Source organism: Dipodomys spectabilis, unplaced genomic scaffold, assembly GCF_019054845.1.
Source record: "Dipodomys spectabilis isolate Male_0828 unplaced genomic scaffold, ASM1905484v1 ptg000053l, whole genome shotgun sequence".
NCBI classification, from domain to species: Eukaryota; Metazoa; Chordata; class Mammalia; order Rodentia; family Heteromyidae; genus Dipodomys; species Dipodomys spectabilis.
This window is the reverse complement of record NW_024870730.1, coordinates 6,571,670-6,590,996: the sequence shown is the minus strand read 5'-3', so window position 1 is coordinate 6,590,996 and position 19,327 is coordinate 6,571,670. Positions and strand designations below refer to the sequence as shown.

Here is a 19,327-nt window from a genome sequence, read left to right as displayed (position 1 = left end):
TAACAACCAAGAAGTGTGAAGTGGAGCTGTGGTTCAAGTGGTAGAACAACAGCATTGGCAAAATAAAGCTAAGGAACAGTTTCCAGGCTCTGAGTTCAAGTCCCAGTACCAACAACAAAAAAAGCATATTAAGTTAATTAGAATTCAGTTGGATTCTAACTAAGATTTGTTGCAAATACAGATTTTTAAATATCATTTTATAGAATATTTATAAAGTCTATAGAATATTTAATAGAAATATTTATAGACTATTTCCCACAGTTATATGTATTTTGGCTTGCATGTTAAGCCCTGATTTTTAATTTTTCCCTCTCTACTTTTGGCATAACAAAATTATTTTTTATTTCAATTATTGTATTTGTGTTTTTTAATGACCCACAAAAAATTCAGTGTGTCAGAAGCACTGAGCATTAAAAATTTAACATGAAAAATTTATTAGTTGACTCAAATAATACAGAAATGAAGAATCAACTTTTTAATTACCTAAATGTTTTTGCTCAGTATGAGTAAAATATTACATTTTAACTTCACAAATTATTTCTGTTAATTTTTATAATGTTTATTAGTATGTAACTGCATGTGATGTAAGGTCTTTCATTCCTATTCTTTCTTCAACTTTCCTTTGGAATTTTTTTGGCAAGCCTAAATTGGAAATTTTCATACAGCATTTTCTTGTGTTAATACCAGATCCCTTAGTGCTACCAACCCACTTTTGTTTTGGACTATGTCATTTAAATGATTTTAGAGCTTTAAGTTAGTAGAAGTCTAGTATATAATACTACCAATGTCATCGAGGCTCAGAAAACCTCTCTAGGAATTGAAGTTCCTCCTGAGATAGACATCTTTTCTACCTTACTGCTTTCCGTCTATTTGTGATCTTTGAGACATTCCCTTCTTGTCAGTTCTTTGATGCATTTTACTTTAGTTTTTATTCTTAGAAGCACTTTTTGTATGTGTACCTTTACAATCTGTCAGCAACAGCAGCTGAAATGACTCTGAAATCTGACATCTGCTAGTGTTTTCAAATGACTTTTTAAAAACATCTTTTACCTTCTGCCAATACTTTAAGTTCATTAATATATACTCTTTTCTTAGTATTTTCACTACTTTGCTTTCCAAGACACAGTGGTCCTTTGTCCATCTCCTTTATTGCCTCCCCATCAAACAGTATATATTCATTTACGAGCTCATCTTTTACCTTTTATATTTTTCTACACTTGCAACTTTCTCTGATCATCCCATTCCATTTCCTAACTTCAGTTATCACATCTCATCAGCTCCATTAAGTAACTCAGCTGAGACAAAGACTAAACTTCCCTGTTTAATACAATGCTTCAGATCAATTTCATTAATATTCAACTTGATGCCCTGCTAGAATTAATGTATATAAACATAATTAGTTTGGTGTCCCAAGTAGATTCTTTTCCATTTTCCCATCTTAGTGCACACTAGTCCTACTAGGAACCCATTTGTAAGATCCCAAGATGACTCTCTGATTTCCAGGCTCATTTATTTTTTTAAAAAAATACATTTTTTATTGTAAAGATACTGTACCAGAGCGGTTACAGTTACATGAGCAAAGTAATGAGTCCATTTCCTCTCAAGCATTGTTACCCCCCTCCTTTGTTTTTCCACTACCATCTCTTCCCTCCCCACCTCTCTAACTCCTTCCCCCCTCCAAGTTGTAAAGTTCATCTTGTACATCTCATTGTTCCAATGGGTCGACCTGTGTCCTTATTTCAGCATTTTGTTATTTCCCTTCCCCTCTAAAATTAGAAAAATGTATATACAAGATGCAGGACACTGGAATCAAATACGGTGACAACAGGAATTGTTCCATGGGGGAAAAACATACAAAGAAACAAAAAAGTCGCATAGTACATTACAAATAAATTAAAAAGAATAACAAAAAAGATAAAAATCTCTTGTGTCTCTATCTTGGGGTTCATTTCACTTAGCATTAGGTTATATGGTCATATGTACATAACTTTTGACCTCTTCTGCTTGTCCTAGACATATACTAGTTATTGTAGATAAGGAAAACCATGGGAGCTATATTTCTTTGGTTCTGGCTCACTTCACTTAATATAATTTTTATCAATATCCTTGGAAAATCATCTACTTTTTAAGTCTTACCACACCTGAGTCTTCTTGGCACAATTCTGTCATATCCATACAATTTGTTTTTTGGTTTTGGTTTTGGTTTGTAAATGAGATCATTATGACCATCATTCTGATCACCTCTAACTTCCATCCTTCCCCATCTTGATTCCAAGTTTTATCCTCACCCATCACACTATAATTTTTGATTCTTGAAATTATGAGAGCACATATGTAAATATTCTTTTCTAGCTTCCTTTCATGGTCTATACAGTCTTTTCTCTCTCTCTTTCTCTCTCTCTCTCTCTTTTGTGTTTGTGTCTCTCTGTATCTTCCTTCCTTCTCTCTCTTCCCTCCGGATTCCTTCTGTATTTCTCTTCTCTTTCCTTTCTGACTTTGTTGTTGTTAAAAGTATACTCACACACACATACACATACACACACTGACTTTCCTTCATATTTCCCTTAAATAAAACAGCACTTTTTATATAGAAGGTATGATATTATTTGCTGATTAAACATAATATTAAAAAATAAGCTTCTAATTTACTTTCCTATGTAATCCTTTGTGTCAAAATCACTCAACTTTTATACTCATCAGTTCAATATGTAACGCTTACCTATTATAAATCATCAACAACAATATTTTGTCCACAGAAAAAATTACCCACTAGATTGAAGCTTGAACCAGTGATGACCTGGTTCCAGTCTTTCTTTTGGAACCTCCATAGTTACCTTTTCATGCCCCACTAGCCAGTTAGAATTAATTACTGGTCCTTGTCTATAAGGGCCATACACACACACACACACACACACACACACACACACACACACACACACAAGCATAATTGTCTTCTCAATTCTGTTATTTCATCTCAGATACCATTCCCTGAATTTTCAGGTAAAGAGAGGCTCATCTGGGCTAACATCCTAGGTTTCTGTCCTCTCATGTGTATATTTGAAGTTTGGAGCCAACATTTTCATCAGCCAAGTGATGTTAGCTTCTGAAAGTGTGAGTTCTTATTCTGTTAACTGAGAATAACAAAAACATACTTTTCCAATGGACTGGTGAGAACATAAGGAAAATCCATGCACAATGGTTAACACACTGTGCAGGACTCAGGAAGCAGAAATATTAGAAGCCATTTTTAATACTTGTAATATTCTCGAGGGTCTTTGAAACTACTCCTTCCTCATTTCCACTTCCATTCCCCCCTGTGATCTGCTCTCCAGAGCAGGAAACTGCTTTTACTATATCCAATTCTACCACGACTGTCAATCACAGCCTAGCACTAGCTGCTTGGCCCTGGGAAACTGATTCCTTGCCCTGGGTGGGTAGAAACCACTTATAACTCTGTGACCCAGCATGCTGCCATCAACCGCAGCCAGGTACGTTTTTGTTTGGTTGTTTGTTTGTTGGGGGTTTTTTATTGTGAAAATACCATAGAGAGGGGTTACAATTACATGGGCAAGGTAATGAGTGCATTTCTTATCAAGCATTGTTGCCTCCTCCTTTGTTTCCCTTTACCATCCCTTCCCATATCCCCCCCCTCCCCTTTTTCCCCCTCCCCCTGCTGCCACCAAAGTTGTAAAGTTCATTATGGTTTTTATTTCATCTTTCTTCCAATTTGCCAGGCCAACTTGTGTCCTGAATAGTAAGTCTGTAAAAGGATTCAGGAGATGCTATCATCTCTCTAATCTCTATAATTAGTGGGAGAATAGTTGGAAGAGGCTGGGAAAGTCAATCCAGAATAGCTGTCTCACTGCCATTCAAATGGTGTTTCTACTTACTCCTCAATCTTTCCTGGCTAGAAGTAATCATCCTTTCTCCTTTCCCTTTCTTTCAGCTGGGAGACTTCTACCCTCACTGAACATTTAGTTTCATTTAATAACTCAAAAAAATACTTATCTTCAGCCTCTAACACCCCAATTTCCAATTTAGAGTAGGAGTGGACTTTGAGCAATAATTTTTAATTGTAATGTTTAAGTACTTATTACCTTCCATTTCTCCTGATCACTTCTGAACTTTTATTTAGTTATTTATAAAATGTCTTTGTTTCCTAATGGATTCTAGCCTTCTGCAGATAGGATAAAAATCAAATGTATTTTATGTGCTTTACAGCTTCTAGCAGATTACTTTGCAAATGGCATATACTTCACATATTTATTGACTTCCTGACTAAATGAATAGTGCAGGATGCCTTGTAAGCAAGAGCATATTAAAGAGACCAAAAGTGGCATCTTAAGTCCTTGCCTGTGTCCTGCTTGACAGATTCTAATACCCACTTGTTGTGAATCTATGCATCTGTCCAGCACAGTAAAAGTGTTGACACGGACTAAATGTTTGATATCATTGTTTAGTCCCATAGATGAAGATTTTAAGATAGTGCATCAATTCTGTTGATACCCAACTCTTTGGCATTGCACGTATAGAACAGAATGGAAAAAGGAGTGACTTTACTCTTCCCTGAAAATTAAGAATTTTGTTCATTTTGTTAAGAATCCATGACACAAAGCCTATCATATAGCTAGGATGGAGATGAAAGGTGAAAAGTGCCATTCAATATTGTACTTGCACTTAGACTTAAGGCCAGATCAATGGACGAGATCCAGCTATTATAATGTTGTTTAATTAAAGTGTTGTTCAAGACAGACAATTAAAATAGTACCTCTGTTGAAATATCGTTTGTTATTTCTTCATAAGCTTTATAAGATGCTATTGGCTTGAGCATACCTAAACAGAGTGGCCATGCTTCATGATGTACAGCTGAAATTAAATAACAATTAACAATTTATTTTTATCTTTTGAAGTTCTTTTTTAAATTTTTTATTGTCAAGGTGATGTACAGAGAGGTTACAGTTACATAAGTAAGAGCATAAGTACATTTCTTGTCAAACTTGTTATGCCTTCCCTCATTTTTCACCTATTTTCCCTTCCCCAACTAGTAGTATACCCCCAAGTAATGCACGTTATTTCCAATATATTGTCTTGTGTATATCACTGCTATCCCTTTCTCCATTGCCTCATCATTCTGTGGTTCCCCTTCCCTTCCCTAATTCAAATAAATGTATATACAATACCAAGGTACCAAATCAAATACAGTGACAACAGGGGACATACCATAGGGGGAAGAACATACAAAAGAAACAACAAATGACATAGTACATTGAAAACAACAACAACAACAAAGAAAAACCTCTTGTGTCCATGTCTTGGAGTTCCTGGTCATATGTAAATATGTTACATGGTCATATGCAAGTAGGTATTTAAAAGGACATTTTTCATATGAAGTGATGAAAGTAAAAGTATTAGCTTTATGTTACTATTGAAATAAACACTTGGTCACTGAAAATGTAAATAGAAACTTAAATTGTTTCAAGGGAATAAGATCTATTTTCCAGCTGTTTCCAAGTCCTCAGTATCCCTTTGAGAATGTTTGTGGTCACTAGGAAGGGATGTATCTGTAGAACTAATCAAACAGGGAATTCAATGTTCCTTGTAGATAATTTTGGCTATGTCCCATTGGGAATTTTCTAGTCTGAATTTTCATCTTTCCTGCGGGGGGGGGGGAACACATATTCCAAATCAGTCTTTCCTTTTATTAATAATGAGTAGCAATATAGCAAAAGTGTCATATCAGAATTACTAATGATGAGTACTCAACCAGGCACTATGCTATGAACTTCGTCTTTAAAACAAGAAGGCAAAACATCTGAGAATAGCATTGAAATGGTTTGTGAAAGCATCATATTGATTAACTGATCCTCTGCTTTTTACTAAAAATGTTTTTCCTTAGAGAATTTGAAAATCTTCATATATTTTAATATAATACTCCAATCAATCAAAAATTATAAATGTCAATTTCCAATGAAAGTATTCCAATAAATACTGCTTCTGTTAATATAGAAAATGTCAGACTCAGTTTCATACTCATATCTAATTACAAACCTCTGAAATCATTTCTTTCTTTGTTGTCTTTAAGTAGTGGAACAAAGGGGTTTCAATTCAACATAAAAATATTTTGAGTACAATGTCTCTTGTTCCATGTTACCCCTTCCTATATTTTTTCTCTTAATGGCATCAAATTTATACAACAACCAGAATTCTAGTCCCATCCTGGCATTGTTTCATAGCAGTTTTTCATTTGGTAAGATTCTGTTCTTTTATTCATGTTGTACACGTTAATTAGCCTTAATGCTTGAAGAACAATGTAGATATTCATAGCCTTTGGTGTTTTTATCTACATCTCCTATCTGACTTTTGCTCAACAGTTATCACAAAGACCTATAGCTCTTCACTAAACTCTACATATTATTTGTCAGCTTGGTTGGATATTAAGAGTTGTCCGGGATTAGAATGATCAAAAACTAGGTTTTGGAGTCATCAAGACATTGTAGGAGGTTAAATCCATAGGTAAGGAGGCTGTTCCAACAGAGGGTACATGATATAGGAAGACTTCAGGATGAATGTGAAAGCCTTCTATTAGTTATTTCATAACCAATAACTTTTTTAGTGCCATAATGAAGCTTGAACTCAGAGCCCTGTGCCTTTGCTTTTAGCAGTTTTTCAGACTAGTCCTCTACCTCTTGAACTCTACCGCAACTTCACTTCTAGCTTTTTGCTAGTTAGAGATAAGGATCTCATGGTCTTCTCTTCTGGATCTGGCTTCAAATCATGATCCTCAGATCTCAGCCTCCAGAGTAGCTAGGGTTACAGGTGTGAGCCATCAGCCTCTTGCCAAATTTGAGAAATAACATGGATGAGAATATGGCAATGCACTTGATCATGCATTCCTATTTAAGATTGAGGAAAAGGCGGGGGGGGGGGGGGTAACAGCTGTATTCATCTCACTTCCCTTCCAATGCTCTCCACGGTAATAGGTGATGTGACAATCAAGGCAGCCCTCATCACCAGTTCATATTTATATCCTTGAGCTTTGGCCATCTGATTTCCACACAAATCACATTCTCAGTGATGTGTAGCTCATCATGAATATGTTTTCCCACAACCTGAGTGCTGTCTTATTTATTTAGTTATTTCTAGCAAAACATTTTTCTGTGTTTCTGCCTAAAAGAAAGAAAACAGTCTTTTTCTGTCACTCTTAAGTTTCACCATGACTACAAGAATCTTTTCCTAAATGAGTGAATTATGAATAAGAAAATATACATCTATTTAAGTACTTGACTCACATTGTCTTGATTGCTCATCATGTATAAACACAGTTTTGCTTTTTTTTAATATAAGAATCATTTTCTTATTCACAGAGTCAAACCAAAATGACGTCTCCATTTGATTGTCAATACTGCACAGCACCCCTTCTTGGGAAGAAGTACGTACTTAAGGATGACAATCTGTACTGCGTTTCCTGTTATGATCGCATCTTCTGTAACTATTGTGAGCAGTGCAAAGAACCCATTGAATCTGATTCAAAGGTAGGGCTCACCTCAGTGCACAGAATTACAGTTATGTGCTGGAGATAAATGACTTAGAGTTCCCTCTGTTCCACCTGTGTTGACTTTATTTTAACACTCTTTGTTGCTATGCATAAAAGATCCTCAACGTTATCATTAATCAAGTTCCAGCCACTTCAAAATGCATTCTTTAATCCTAATATTATCTTGTAAAGTAGGTGTATCTGCATATGTGTGTATGTGTGTAAAAGAGAATACAGAAACTCCATGCTTAGGATGTTAAAAGATTAAAGTGGTTAAACTACTTCCCAAAGTTGCTTTCATAATAACAAGAGTATAAATAAGTACATAAATAATTGGAGGTGTAAAGATTGGAAATATTCCTGGGTGTTATTGGCTTATACTTATAATGCTAGCTACTCAGAAAGCTGAGATCTGAGAATCACAGCAGTTTGAAGTCAGCTAGGGCAGCTGAATCTAAGACTCCTATCTCTAACTGACCAGTAAAAAGCTGGATGGAGGTGTTGCTCAACTGGTAGAGAGACAGCCTTGAGCAAACTTGCCAAGCAAAACTGAGCCCCAGTACTCACACATACACATACACACGCATAGTCACACAATAAAAATAAAAATAAAACAATTTGCCCTTTGCAAATTTCTAACTTATCAACCTTATCTTCCCTAATCTCCACATATTAAACTTATTTACCTACCACCCGTTCTTCTTCTAATGCTCATTATTTACTTTCTTCTTTTTCATTTATTTTAATTAGGTGGTATTATTTTGCAACCAAGAATTTTAAAACATGTGAAAAGCCTCTTCTGTAGTTAGAAAGAGAAGATAGGAAAAAAATGTGAAGAAAGAGCAGCAGAGTTGTTTATTTTCCAATGTCCTTTATTGATCAATGAAAGATGCCCTGGCTCCATCTAATCCTTACACCAGTCTCCTAAAATCTCTTCCCAATACCTAACAATATCAACAGCAACTTCCCCCAAACTGATGGCAGAGCCTACTATGCGAGAGTCCCAAGGGTATTCACTTTTAGCTTATAAAATGGTTTGTGTGGTTGCAAATGCATTAGACTAACTTCTATTTGCTGTCTGCAAGGATCTGTGTTACAAAAACTGGCACTGGCATGAAGGATGCTTCCGGTGCACCAAATGCAATCACTCTTTGGTGGAGAAGCCTTTTGTTGCCAAGGATGAGCGCCTGCTGTGCACAGAGTGCTACTCCAATGAGTGCTCCTCCAAGTGCTTCCACTGCAAGAGGACCATCATGCCGGGTAAGACCCCCAGGGAGCTGGGCTCCCACCCACGCTGCATGCTTCTCAATAAGCACCAGCATAAAGAGCTGAGTGAGCCACAAAGCCCTGGGTTTGACAGAGGCTTCTCCATCTCAACATCTTCTTTCATGTACCTTTTATTCATTCATTATCCTTGAACAGTAAATTACAGTGATCCCCAATGATATTACAATGTACAGTGTTTTCTCTTCATAAAACCTCATTCTCAGAAACATTTTGGACCAGAAGTTGAGCTGCAGAATAAAGTACTGTAAGCCCCCTGAAGCTAGGCAACACCAATAGCATTAGAAGAGGGAGACTGAGGGCAATCACCACTTTTGACTACTTACAAGCAGGCTTGAGGGTCAGTTGTCACACTCTCTTAGGGAAGAAAAGGGCCCGTGTAAAACAATCCATTTTAGGTAATCTGATGTTTAAAAATGTTTTATTGGCATACATTTATTATATGAAAGGACTTCGTTGTGGTACTTACACCATGAATGTAATGTACTTTGACCCAATTTTCCCCATCTACATTACTCTTTCTAAACTTTTATTTTTGAAGTTTCTTCTCTCTTCTATCTCTATCTCTGTCTCTGTCTCTCTCAGGAGTACTGGAATTTGCACTCAGGGCCTTGCATTTGCTAGGCAGACCCTCTACTATTTGAGCCACACTACGGCCACTTTTGGCAAGGTTGATTCACTATGTTTTGGAATTTATCTTTATCCCTACAAACATAAGCATAGAAGAGTGTCATTCTGTCTATGCCCCTTTCTCTGTGCCTCTCTTATCTCTCTCACTCACTTATGCACACACACACACACACACACACACACACACACACGCATGCACGCACACACACACACATTAAAGACTCAAATAATTCAGAGGTCAGAAGTATACAACACAAATTACTGGAGTCATGCAGTGGGCGTTCCTAACATCCCTCTAATGATTATTATGGCCCATTTTATCTTAATCATGAGGTATTCAGTCTCCACTTAAAATACTTTCACATCTTTACATTGCAGCACGCACAAAGCCTGCAAGACTTCTCTTTCAAAGGAGGGATTCGTTGTTGTCATGGCTGTTTTCTCTCTCTAGATGAATGTTCCTGAAACTCTGGAAATACTATGTTCCTGAAAGGACAATTAGCTTATAGCTTTTATGTTTTAAAATGTATTTTAGGTAATTTCATTTGCTCAAAGAAAATAAGCTTATACTGGACTTGCACTAACAGGTTCTTTCTTTTGGAGTTCAGGTTCTCGCAAAATGGAATTTAAAGGCAACTACTGGCATGAAACGTGCTTTGTGTGTGAGCATTGCCGACAACCAATAGGAACAAAGCCTCTGATCTCCAAAGAGACTGGCAATTATTGTGTGCCATGTTTTGAGAAGGAGTTTGCTAACTACTGCAACTTTTGTAAGAAGGTAATTATCTATAGAAGAGGAAGGCTGTAAGACCTCATCTACCACTAGTATTTTGCTGCAGTTTGGAGTAAACTGATGCTCTCCTGCTCTGTCTAACCAACACATTCACATGTTAGTTTTGAACTTCAACAACTCTCTAAAGTCCTAGCTGCTACGATGAGTACCTACTTAGCACATCCATAACATTCCTCCTAGAACATGGATATTAGATTCTCTAAACAACTCACGTAATCAACAGTCAAGTTTCATTTGCAGCTCTAATACAAGATTGCAAGTGTTCTGGGAGAGGGCACATTTGTCTTCCAATGCAGGAAATTTGTTAGGAAATAAATTGTGATTCATTTGGTGTTAACTGGTTTGCCCATGGATTCACCAAGGAAAACAAGTCAATCTGGGATCTCCTCCAGTATTCTTTCAGCAATGCAAATAGGTTTGTGGCTTGAAGCTTTCTTCTCATGGACTAGATTAGTAGGCTTAAGCAAGTGAGAAGATGGATTGTATAAGAAATTTAGTAGCATAAAAACACAAAGAGGCAGGTGCTGGTGGGTCATGCCTGTAATCCTAGCAACACAGATGGCTGAGATCTGAGGATTGCAGTTCAAAGCCAGACCAGGCAGGAAAGGTAGTGAGAATCTTATCTCCAATTAACCAACAGGAAACTGGAAGTGGAGATGTGGCTCAAAGTGGTAGAGCACTAACCTTGAGTGAAAAACAGCTCACGGACAATGCCCAGGCCTTGAGTTCAAGCCCTACCACCACTACCACCAACAACAAAAGTACAAAGAAGGCAAGCTGAACGCTTTTGTACTCCCTGTTCCAGAGGAACATGAAAGACCTTCTCATTTGGTTCCTCATTCAAATCACATTTCTAATAAGAGGGAAATTAGACAAACATTGTCTAACATTTTAGCTTCTTAAGATTTCATATGAAAAGTGGTTCATGTCTATCATGTGAAATCCAGCCTGTGTTTTATGAAATACATACATTGATGTTCCCAAAGAAATCCTTGACACATCGTAAGTTTAAATGACACTATAGGTGAGGCATCAGTGACTCATTCCTATAATCTTAACTACTCAGAGAGGCTGAGACCTGAGGACCATTGCTCAAAGACAACCTGAGCAGGAAAGTCTAGGAGATTTTCTCTCCAATTTAAAAGTGGAGTTGTGACTCAAGTGGCAGAGTGTCAGGCAGCTCAAGAACTCAAGAAGAGCACCCAGGCTCTGCATTCAAGCCCCAGGTCTCAGTCTCTCTGTCTCTCTGTCTCTCTGTCTCTGTCTCTGTCTCTGTCTCTCTCTCTCTCTCTCTCTCTCTCTCTCTCTCTCTCACACACACACACACACACACACACACACACACACACACACAAAACATCATCACACTAAAGCAGTATAGTGGTTCCTAAGCATTTTTTAATCTATGGGATCCTTTGGTAGATTCCTTAAAACCTTTGTATATTTGCATTTGAAGAGGTGGAAGTCCCATTCCATTTCCTAAAGATGCATAATGAAACACATGCATTCACATAGATGCAGGGAGAGAGAAAAGGAATAGGCAGAGGAAAAATTTTCTACCTGTACTAAAAATCACTATTGCATTTGGACCAACTTGGAATATATATTTTTCTAAGTTGTAATTATTAAATTATACTGAAATGATAACAGAATTACAATGGATAGTAACATGACACCAAACCACCTAATACTGAAAGTCTTCCATTACTTTGGAAGGAACACTGCCTCTACAAAGTGATGTTATTATAGGCAGTAGTCAGAACCTATGTCCCTGGACTATACAAAGCTCCATTGAAATATCAAAGTCAGTGACATGCATTCAAAAGCAGAGACAGGAAATACAATTAGTCCATTAATCTTACTGTTGTAGCAAGCTTTCGGCTTCATTTTGTTAACTAAGGCTAAAATATTAATGAAATTTGTGAGAATTATCTTAGAATTCATTGGAGAAAGTATAATCTGTCCACTGCTGTAAAGAGGTAACCAAGGAAAATCTCTAATACTGCAGTGTTGAGCTTAGGGACAAAGTGCAGGTTATAGAATATTTCATAAAAATTTATGAAATATTTATGTTGGGAAGCAGATAGATCATGACATGCCAGATTATTTTCTATTTAAATTCCAAAATGACAAGCTTCTCAAGAAAATCTGAAAACAAGCTATTTTGATCCAAGTGAAAGTAAAACAACTTTTCAAACCAAACTAATGACGATTAAAAAAGAGAAAAAAAACTACTTGACAATAGATCTTTACCTTAAATGTTTTCCCATTGATTTCATTGTTCTACATTAAAATTTTTTTCCACTAAAAAGTAAGTGACTTCAACCTAGTACTTTGAATTCAAATTCCTTGGGATTTTTTTATTTTTTTGGTCGTGGGGCTTGAACTTAGGGCCGCGGTGCTGTCCCTGAGCTTTTCCTTTCAAGGATAATGTTCTACCACTTTGAGCCACAGCACCACTTCCACCTCAGGATTTAAATAGAGTTAAACATATTTTTCAGTTCTTCATTGGTCATCTATTGCATGCAAAATCATTATTGTCTTTATCTTGCCAGATAAAATACATAAGGAATCCTGACATCAGTCAGTGGTAAAAACCAAGATTAGACATTCAGCTTTATTTATGCCTGCCTACCTCTTCACAAGCAACTTATTTTTAATGTTCAAGAGTTTCTTCTTCCAAATTAAACAGATTCTGGTGTATATATCAAGTTTCATCTTGCTGTTGATCAGTTTCTTAACTTTCAAATCTTTATTTTAAATGTTGATGCTGTGGCTGGAACTTGGGCATTGTCCCTGAGATTTTTTTGCTCAAGGTTAGTGCCTTACCACTGAGTCACGGCTCTGGATTTTTTTTTGGTGGTTTACTGGAAATAAGAGTCTCACAGACTTTCCTTTTTGAGCTGGCTTTGAACCGAGGTCCTCAGATCTCAGCCTCCTGAATAGCTGGTATTATAGACGTAAACCACTGGTATCAGGCTTGTAAACATTATGTGCTGATCATTTGACCAGACAAATCAAAGAAACCACGGTTTCTGCTGTGCTTGATATAAAGACGTTTGAAGTTAGTAGGGAATATTTTAAATTGCTTTACTTTAACACACACTATTTTCCTTTCCATTTACATAGTATGCTTTGTTTCTATAGAAAAAAAGTGTTTTAATTTCTAAGATAGTATTACAAAATAAAAGCACTTTAGAATAAATTTTTCTATAAGATAAACAAATATTTCTTGTTTTTAATTTTTATTTTTATTGTAAAGGTGATATACAGAGCTGAGAAAGGAAGTTGAAAACTTGATGCACTGTGCATATAAATAGCTATGATAAATCATAAGCTCTTGTGTAACCATTTGTAGATTTTTTTTAAAGTAAAAAAAGAGATGCAAATCAATATTTCCCAATGACAGTCCTCACCAGTTCCATTCAGGATTTTTTTATTGCTGGGTATTCTTGGACCTAGTGTAAAATTTCAGGAATAGCAGGTTTGTTTTCAGCACCTTTGAAAGTTATTTCTTAATATAAGAACATGGCATAAAAAGTTTCTTAGGGGCTGGGAAGGTGGCTCAGTGGCAGAGTGCTTGCCTTGCATGCATGAGGCCCTGGGTTCGATTCCTCAGCACCACATAAGCAAAAAGAAAAAAGCCGGAAGTGGTGCTGTGGCTCAAGTGGTAGAGCGCTAGCCTTGAGCTGAAGAGCTGAGGGACAGTGCCCAGGCCGAGTTCAGGCCCCATGACCGGACACCCTCCCCCCCCAGAAAAAAAGTTTCTTAGCTCTAATAGCAGATCTCTGAAGACCCAAATTAAAAAAAAAAAAACTCAGAGAAGTTGAGGTAAATCAAATCCCCAATTTCTTCTTTTCAGCTGCCGGAGTCCAAAATAGTCGTGAATGTTTTCTAATCCACAGATGGAGAAATATTAGAATAATTGTTTCCAGCAATATTCAATTCCTGTAAACTTTGGTTTCTCCCACAGATTATAAACAAAAATTAGAGAAATTGTCAGGAAAAGGAAATCCTAGAATCATCAGGCTATCATATGGCAAAGCACCAGCTGTAAACACAGAAGAAAACCATAGAATGCTCTGAACCGTAATGGCACTCACCCTTATAGCCATTCTCATCCTTTGCCAGGTGATAACCACAGGTGGAGTGACATTTCGTGACCAGATATGGCACAAAGAGTGTTTTCTGTGCAGTGGCTGTAGAAAAGAGCTTTGTGAAGAGGAGTTCATGTCCCGAGATGATTACCCATTCTGTTTGGATTGCTATAGCCACCTTTATGCCAAGAAATGTGCAGCCTGTACCAAACCCATCACGGGTAAGTTTTTCAGTTTAATAGGATTTAGTAGAACATAGCTAGAGGGTTGTAACATGAAATCTAGTTACTATCAAAAATGCAAGTGAAAATGTAAACCTTCTTTATTATATTCCTTTTGGGGATCAACACAAATGGGTGCCCATTTGTAACTTACATGACTCTCTCAAGGAAAAGACAATACAATATGTGTATTTATCCTCTGTAAAAAGAAAAATCCAATCCTACAGTCTCTAAAGTCAAGGGAAGAGTAAAAAGAAAGGAGCTAAGAGGTCAGAGCAAACCTTAATAAACCTTAATTTGAATCTCATTAACAAAGTGCGTGGAAAGAATGATATTAAGAAATCAGAGTTCTGAAGCCGGTCGCTGGTGGCTCATGCTTGTAATCCTAGCTACTCAGGAGGCTAAGATCTGCGGATCACGGTTCAAAGCCAGCCCAGGCAGGAACCTCCGTGAGACTCTTATCTCCAATAAACCACTAGAAAACCAGAAGTAGTGTTGTGGCTCAAGCGGTAGAGTGGTAGCCTTGAGCTGAAGAGCACACAAACAGCACCCAAGCCCAGTGTACAAGCCCCAAGACCAATTAAAAAAAAGAAAAGAAAAGAAAAAAATCAGAGTTCTGGGGCTGGGAAGGTTGCTTAGTGGAAGAGTGCTTGCCTTGCATGCATGAGGCACTGGGTTCAATTCCTCAGCACCACATAAGCAGTAAAAGCCAGAAATAGTGCTATGGCTCAAGTGGTAGAGCACTAGCCTTGAGCTGAAGAGCTGAGGGACAACGCCCAGGCCTAGAGTTCAGGCCTCATGACTGACAAAAAAAGAAAGAAAGAAATCAGAGTTCTGCTTAGTTCCAAACAAAGGGTAAGAGTTAATTGAGTGTAACTATTCTGAAAACTATCTGACGCTGCAGTGATTATAGTGGCATAAATCAAGAATTAATTCAACTTATTAAGATGCTTCTAAGAAATGTGCTACTCTTGTTTCTTTCTATTCACTTATGATGAACTTATGACTAGATGAAAGAAAACAACATAGCATTGTCCGGGAAAAAAGAAAATAGATGAGAAATAATTCAAAAGTAACATAAATAGTAAATTGATAAATGTTAGATTGATAATGCTCTGAAAAACATATTCTATTTCTTCTAAAGTTCTAATCCTGCAGTTAAGGAACCGAAGCTAGCTCAGTATTTGAAAAACCAGCAGCTAATCTATCAAGGAATTCATCACTACTTCATAACTTGACAGTATCTATTCTCCATTGCTAGTGTTCTTAGACCGTATTTCACTTTGTTAGTTTGGATTAGGCAACAGAGAACTAAAGACTTTCCCTCCAGTTCCAAAGATACACATAACATATCAAAAGATGAGCATACATTCATCTTCCAAAGAAGGAAAAGAGTTTCCATGCAAATCCCAATTTAGAGACTTTAATCCACTTACAAAGAGAAAGGCCTAAACTACCCAGATAAGTCATACTTGTATTTATCTGTACAGGGACATCATGTTGTGTAGATTCTCATTCTTGTCTATTGGCTATGTCCAGTCAGCAGACAGGTTTTATTTGGCCTACGCATAATTTCAAACAAACAAACAAGAATGAATACTAAAAATCCATCTTTGATGACAAAAGCAAAGGGACAAGCTGCCTTCAGATTCTTTGAGTAAGATCACCATCACAAAGAGCTCAGTGGCTGCCCAGTTGAATGGGGTATGCCTCTGTTACTCAGCTGCATTACCTCATTGATAGTTACAAGGACTTGCATTAATGATTTCAGACCTATTTGACTCCAGATAACAAAGTTCTAACCACTACATTCTTCTGCCTTTTGTACATCTGGCAGCTTCTACTGCTAAGGGAATAAACTATCTCCATGACATTAAGTTAGAAAAAAAATGGAGCTTCCAGATTAGCTACAGTAACTGAACCCTAATTTCTCATTAGTGCAATCTGAAATCCCAAATTATTCTAAACTTTTCTTGAATTGGGCTGGGGAAAAAATGATGCTCTAATAGGTAAATGAGAAAATGAAATCATAAAGAATCCTAGGAACTCCCCTATCTAATGTTCTCAGAGAGCCTATGCAAATCCTCAACTTGATGAGTTTCAGTTCCAATCTATCACAGACTTATGTCTAAGTGATTCTTTTTGATGACTTCTTTTGAGTATCACTAAACCAACCCTTGTTAAGTTTAAACAGAAAGACATTGCTAGGTGAAGCATAAGATTGTCAAGAACAAATTATTAGATCTAAAAGTAACCCAAATGTTGTTGGACTCCAGTAGCTTACACCTATAATCCTAGCTACTCAGTTGACTGAGATCTGGGGATTGAAGTTTCAAGTCAGCCCAGGTAATAGTCTGTGAAACTCTCAACTCCAATTAAAAACCAAAAAGCCAGAAGTGAAGCTCTGGCTCGAGTGGTGGACACTAGTCTTGAGCACAAAAGCTCAAAGACAATACCCAGGGCCTGAATTCAAGCCCAAGGATCAGTACAAAAGAGGAAGAATAGGAGGAGTCTATACTATCCCAGACTCTTCTCTTTTCTACAACTCCTCAAAATCAATTCCTTGATGTGTACCCTGAAATCATAGAGGAGATGGAGATCTGAGTGTCACTGAAAACTCAAATGAGGCCCAAGTTAAAGTGGAAAAAGTTAATGAGGCATTTCATAGAAATTCATCACTAGATAGGGTGCTGCAGAGGCTGGAGTGGTCAGATTTGTAGATCTTCATGAGAACCCTAAACTCAAGTTGTCTCTGGGCAGGTATTAAGATTACCACTATAGGATAACTCAATCTTATAATGGATGACATTTTCTATTTTGGATTTCTAGAAAGTATGTTATAAACAATCATAGAACCATAGTGCTTACTCCAGGTAAAACTAAGCATATGATACTGAAGGAAGAGAACTAAAAATCATTAAAACACCAAATACCAGTCTTGAATATGTACATTTATTCCATTTTGTGTTTATTTTGCAACTAAGAAAACTGGGTCACCTGGAAAGAGGGCAAATAAAATTATGCATATCTGACTTCAAAATCTATTCTGTCTGCCCACTGCACTTAATTGTATTTCCTTGCCTAGCTGAAATGATTAAATGTTTAGAAAAGTAGGTGATATATTTATCTAGCTTCTACTCACTCACTTCTGTAGATTGCAGAAGTTGGCTGGCAATCTTTAACTGTATTTTTCTTTTGTCTTTTCTTTTTTGGTACTGAGGTTGCACTTGGTAGGCAACTGCTTTGCTCATGAACTACATCTTGGTGCATTTTATGAAGGAGAGTGTGTGTGTGTGTGTGTGTGTGTGTGTAAGAGAGAGAGAGAAAGAGGGAGAGAGGGAGAGAGAGAGGCATGTCTGAAAAATCTCACCTGAACAGAGAGCTGGGAGGGAAAAGGGTTTATTTTGTAGTTGTCTGCTTCTACATGCTCTTGTTCACTCCTAGAAGAGTACCCAACAGAAATTTAAGGGATCCTTGAAAGAATGATGATTCTGTGTCTCCAATCATTCACAGGTCTCAGAGGTGCCAAGTTCATCTGCTTTCAAGACCGCCAGTGGCATAGTGAATGCTTCAACTGTGGGAAGTGCTCTGTCTCCTTGGTGGGTGAAGGCTTCCTGACCCAGGACACTGAAATCTTGTGCCGCAAGTGTGGCTCTGGGGTAGACACTGACAACTAGAAGGAGAAAGGAAGCAGTCTATCCCCACCCAAAATCCACTTTGCCATTGTTCTCACTAAATCCAGAACTTGGTCTCAGTCAACTAGTTGATTTTCTGTTTTACTGATGCTTTTAAGAATATTAATGTTAGGGTGAGAACAGAAAAGGCTTTACATATATTCCTCCTGAGCTACAGGATCTGTGCACAAAAGCACAGCTTAACACAAATGAATATATACTACAGCTGCAAAATTACAACCTTGCAAAATGCTGCACTCTGCTGTTAGAAAACAATCTCTTCATATTTGAGTGTATGACCCATACCTAGGACTTGTTCACATTAATTAATGAAGAATGGCATGTTTCAGAACTTCAGAGTAAAAGAAAACTAGGGACAAATTTGAGAGGTCTGCATGAGATGAATGTTTGCATTTCTAGCCTAATGAGTTACATATAATCTGATAGATTGATTATGAATGGTAGAATAAGATTCATAAGAAATTGTGACTCATGATCAGCACACTTAAGAATTGTATCATTGAAATATCATTCCCCAATCATTATTTTATTGCTAAATACAATTGGTCCTCATACAGGCTGCCTCTCTGGCTAGTTCCCTGTGTTTTCGCAGTGGAATCTCCTCTGCACTGTGGATGCTGGGAGCCTCATCCTTCACAGATGTATAAAGGGACCATTTCTACCTACAGATAGCTGAGGCATGGGCTTCAGCACATTTTGTATGAATTCTATATTCAAAGCCCACAATGATCTTTTTCTAAATGCTTATAGACTTAATGAAATGAAAGTCTATTCTTTTAAGTGAAGCTAGTGAGGCTAATCATTGCTCCCAAAGGCAAACTTTTAAAGTAAATAGATCATTAAACTCTCATGCTGGGAATGAATTTTAGGGAAGGAATCGAGTGTCAGAACACAACTTTCATCCAGACATCTAAGGGCATAACAGAAACAAAATTAGCTCCAAGCCTCATGAATTTTGCCTTCTGAAATTACATAGAGGATTAACGGTCAGACATAAAAGTGGGCTTTAGAGAAACCCAGTAAAAATAAGAACTGACAAGAATAACTCACTGTTGACAAATCGGAACCTGTAA

The 19,327-nt window shown here is 37.2% G+C and overlaps 1 protein-coding gene across 1 annotated transcript in view; it reads left to right on the top strand.

Annotated features, from left to right (window-relative positions):
• The window catches only part of Fhl5 (four and a half LIM domains 5), a 31,568-nt gene extending 13,259 nt beyond the window's left edge, over positions 1–18,309 (top strand). Inside the window, exons 2-6 of the mRNA XM_042679602.1 lie at positions 7,365–7,532; positions 8,620–8,794; positions 10,057–10,226; positions 14,373–14,559; positions 18,073–18,309. Coding sequence (XP_042535536.1) covers positions 7,365–7,532; positions 8,620–8,794; positions 10,057–10,226; positions 14,373–14,559; positions 18,073–18,236 — 864 coding nt within the window. The 3' untranslated portion in view covers positions 18,237–18,309. The remainder of the gene's footprint in view (positions 1–7,364; positions 7,533–8,619; positions 8,795–10,056; positions 10,227–14,372; positions 14,560–18,072) is intronic.
• The last annotated feature ends 1,018 nt before the right edge of the window (positions 18,310–19,327 follow it).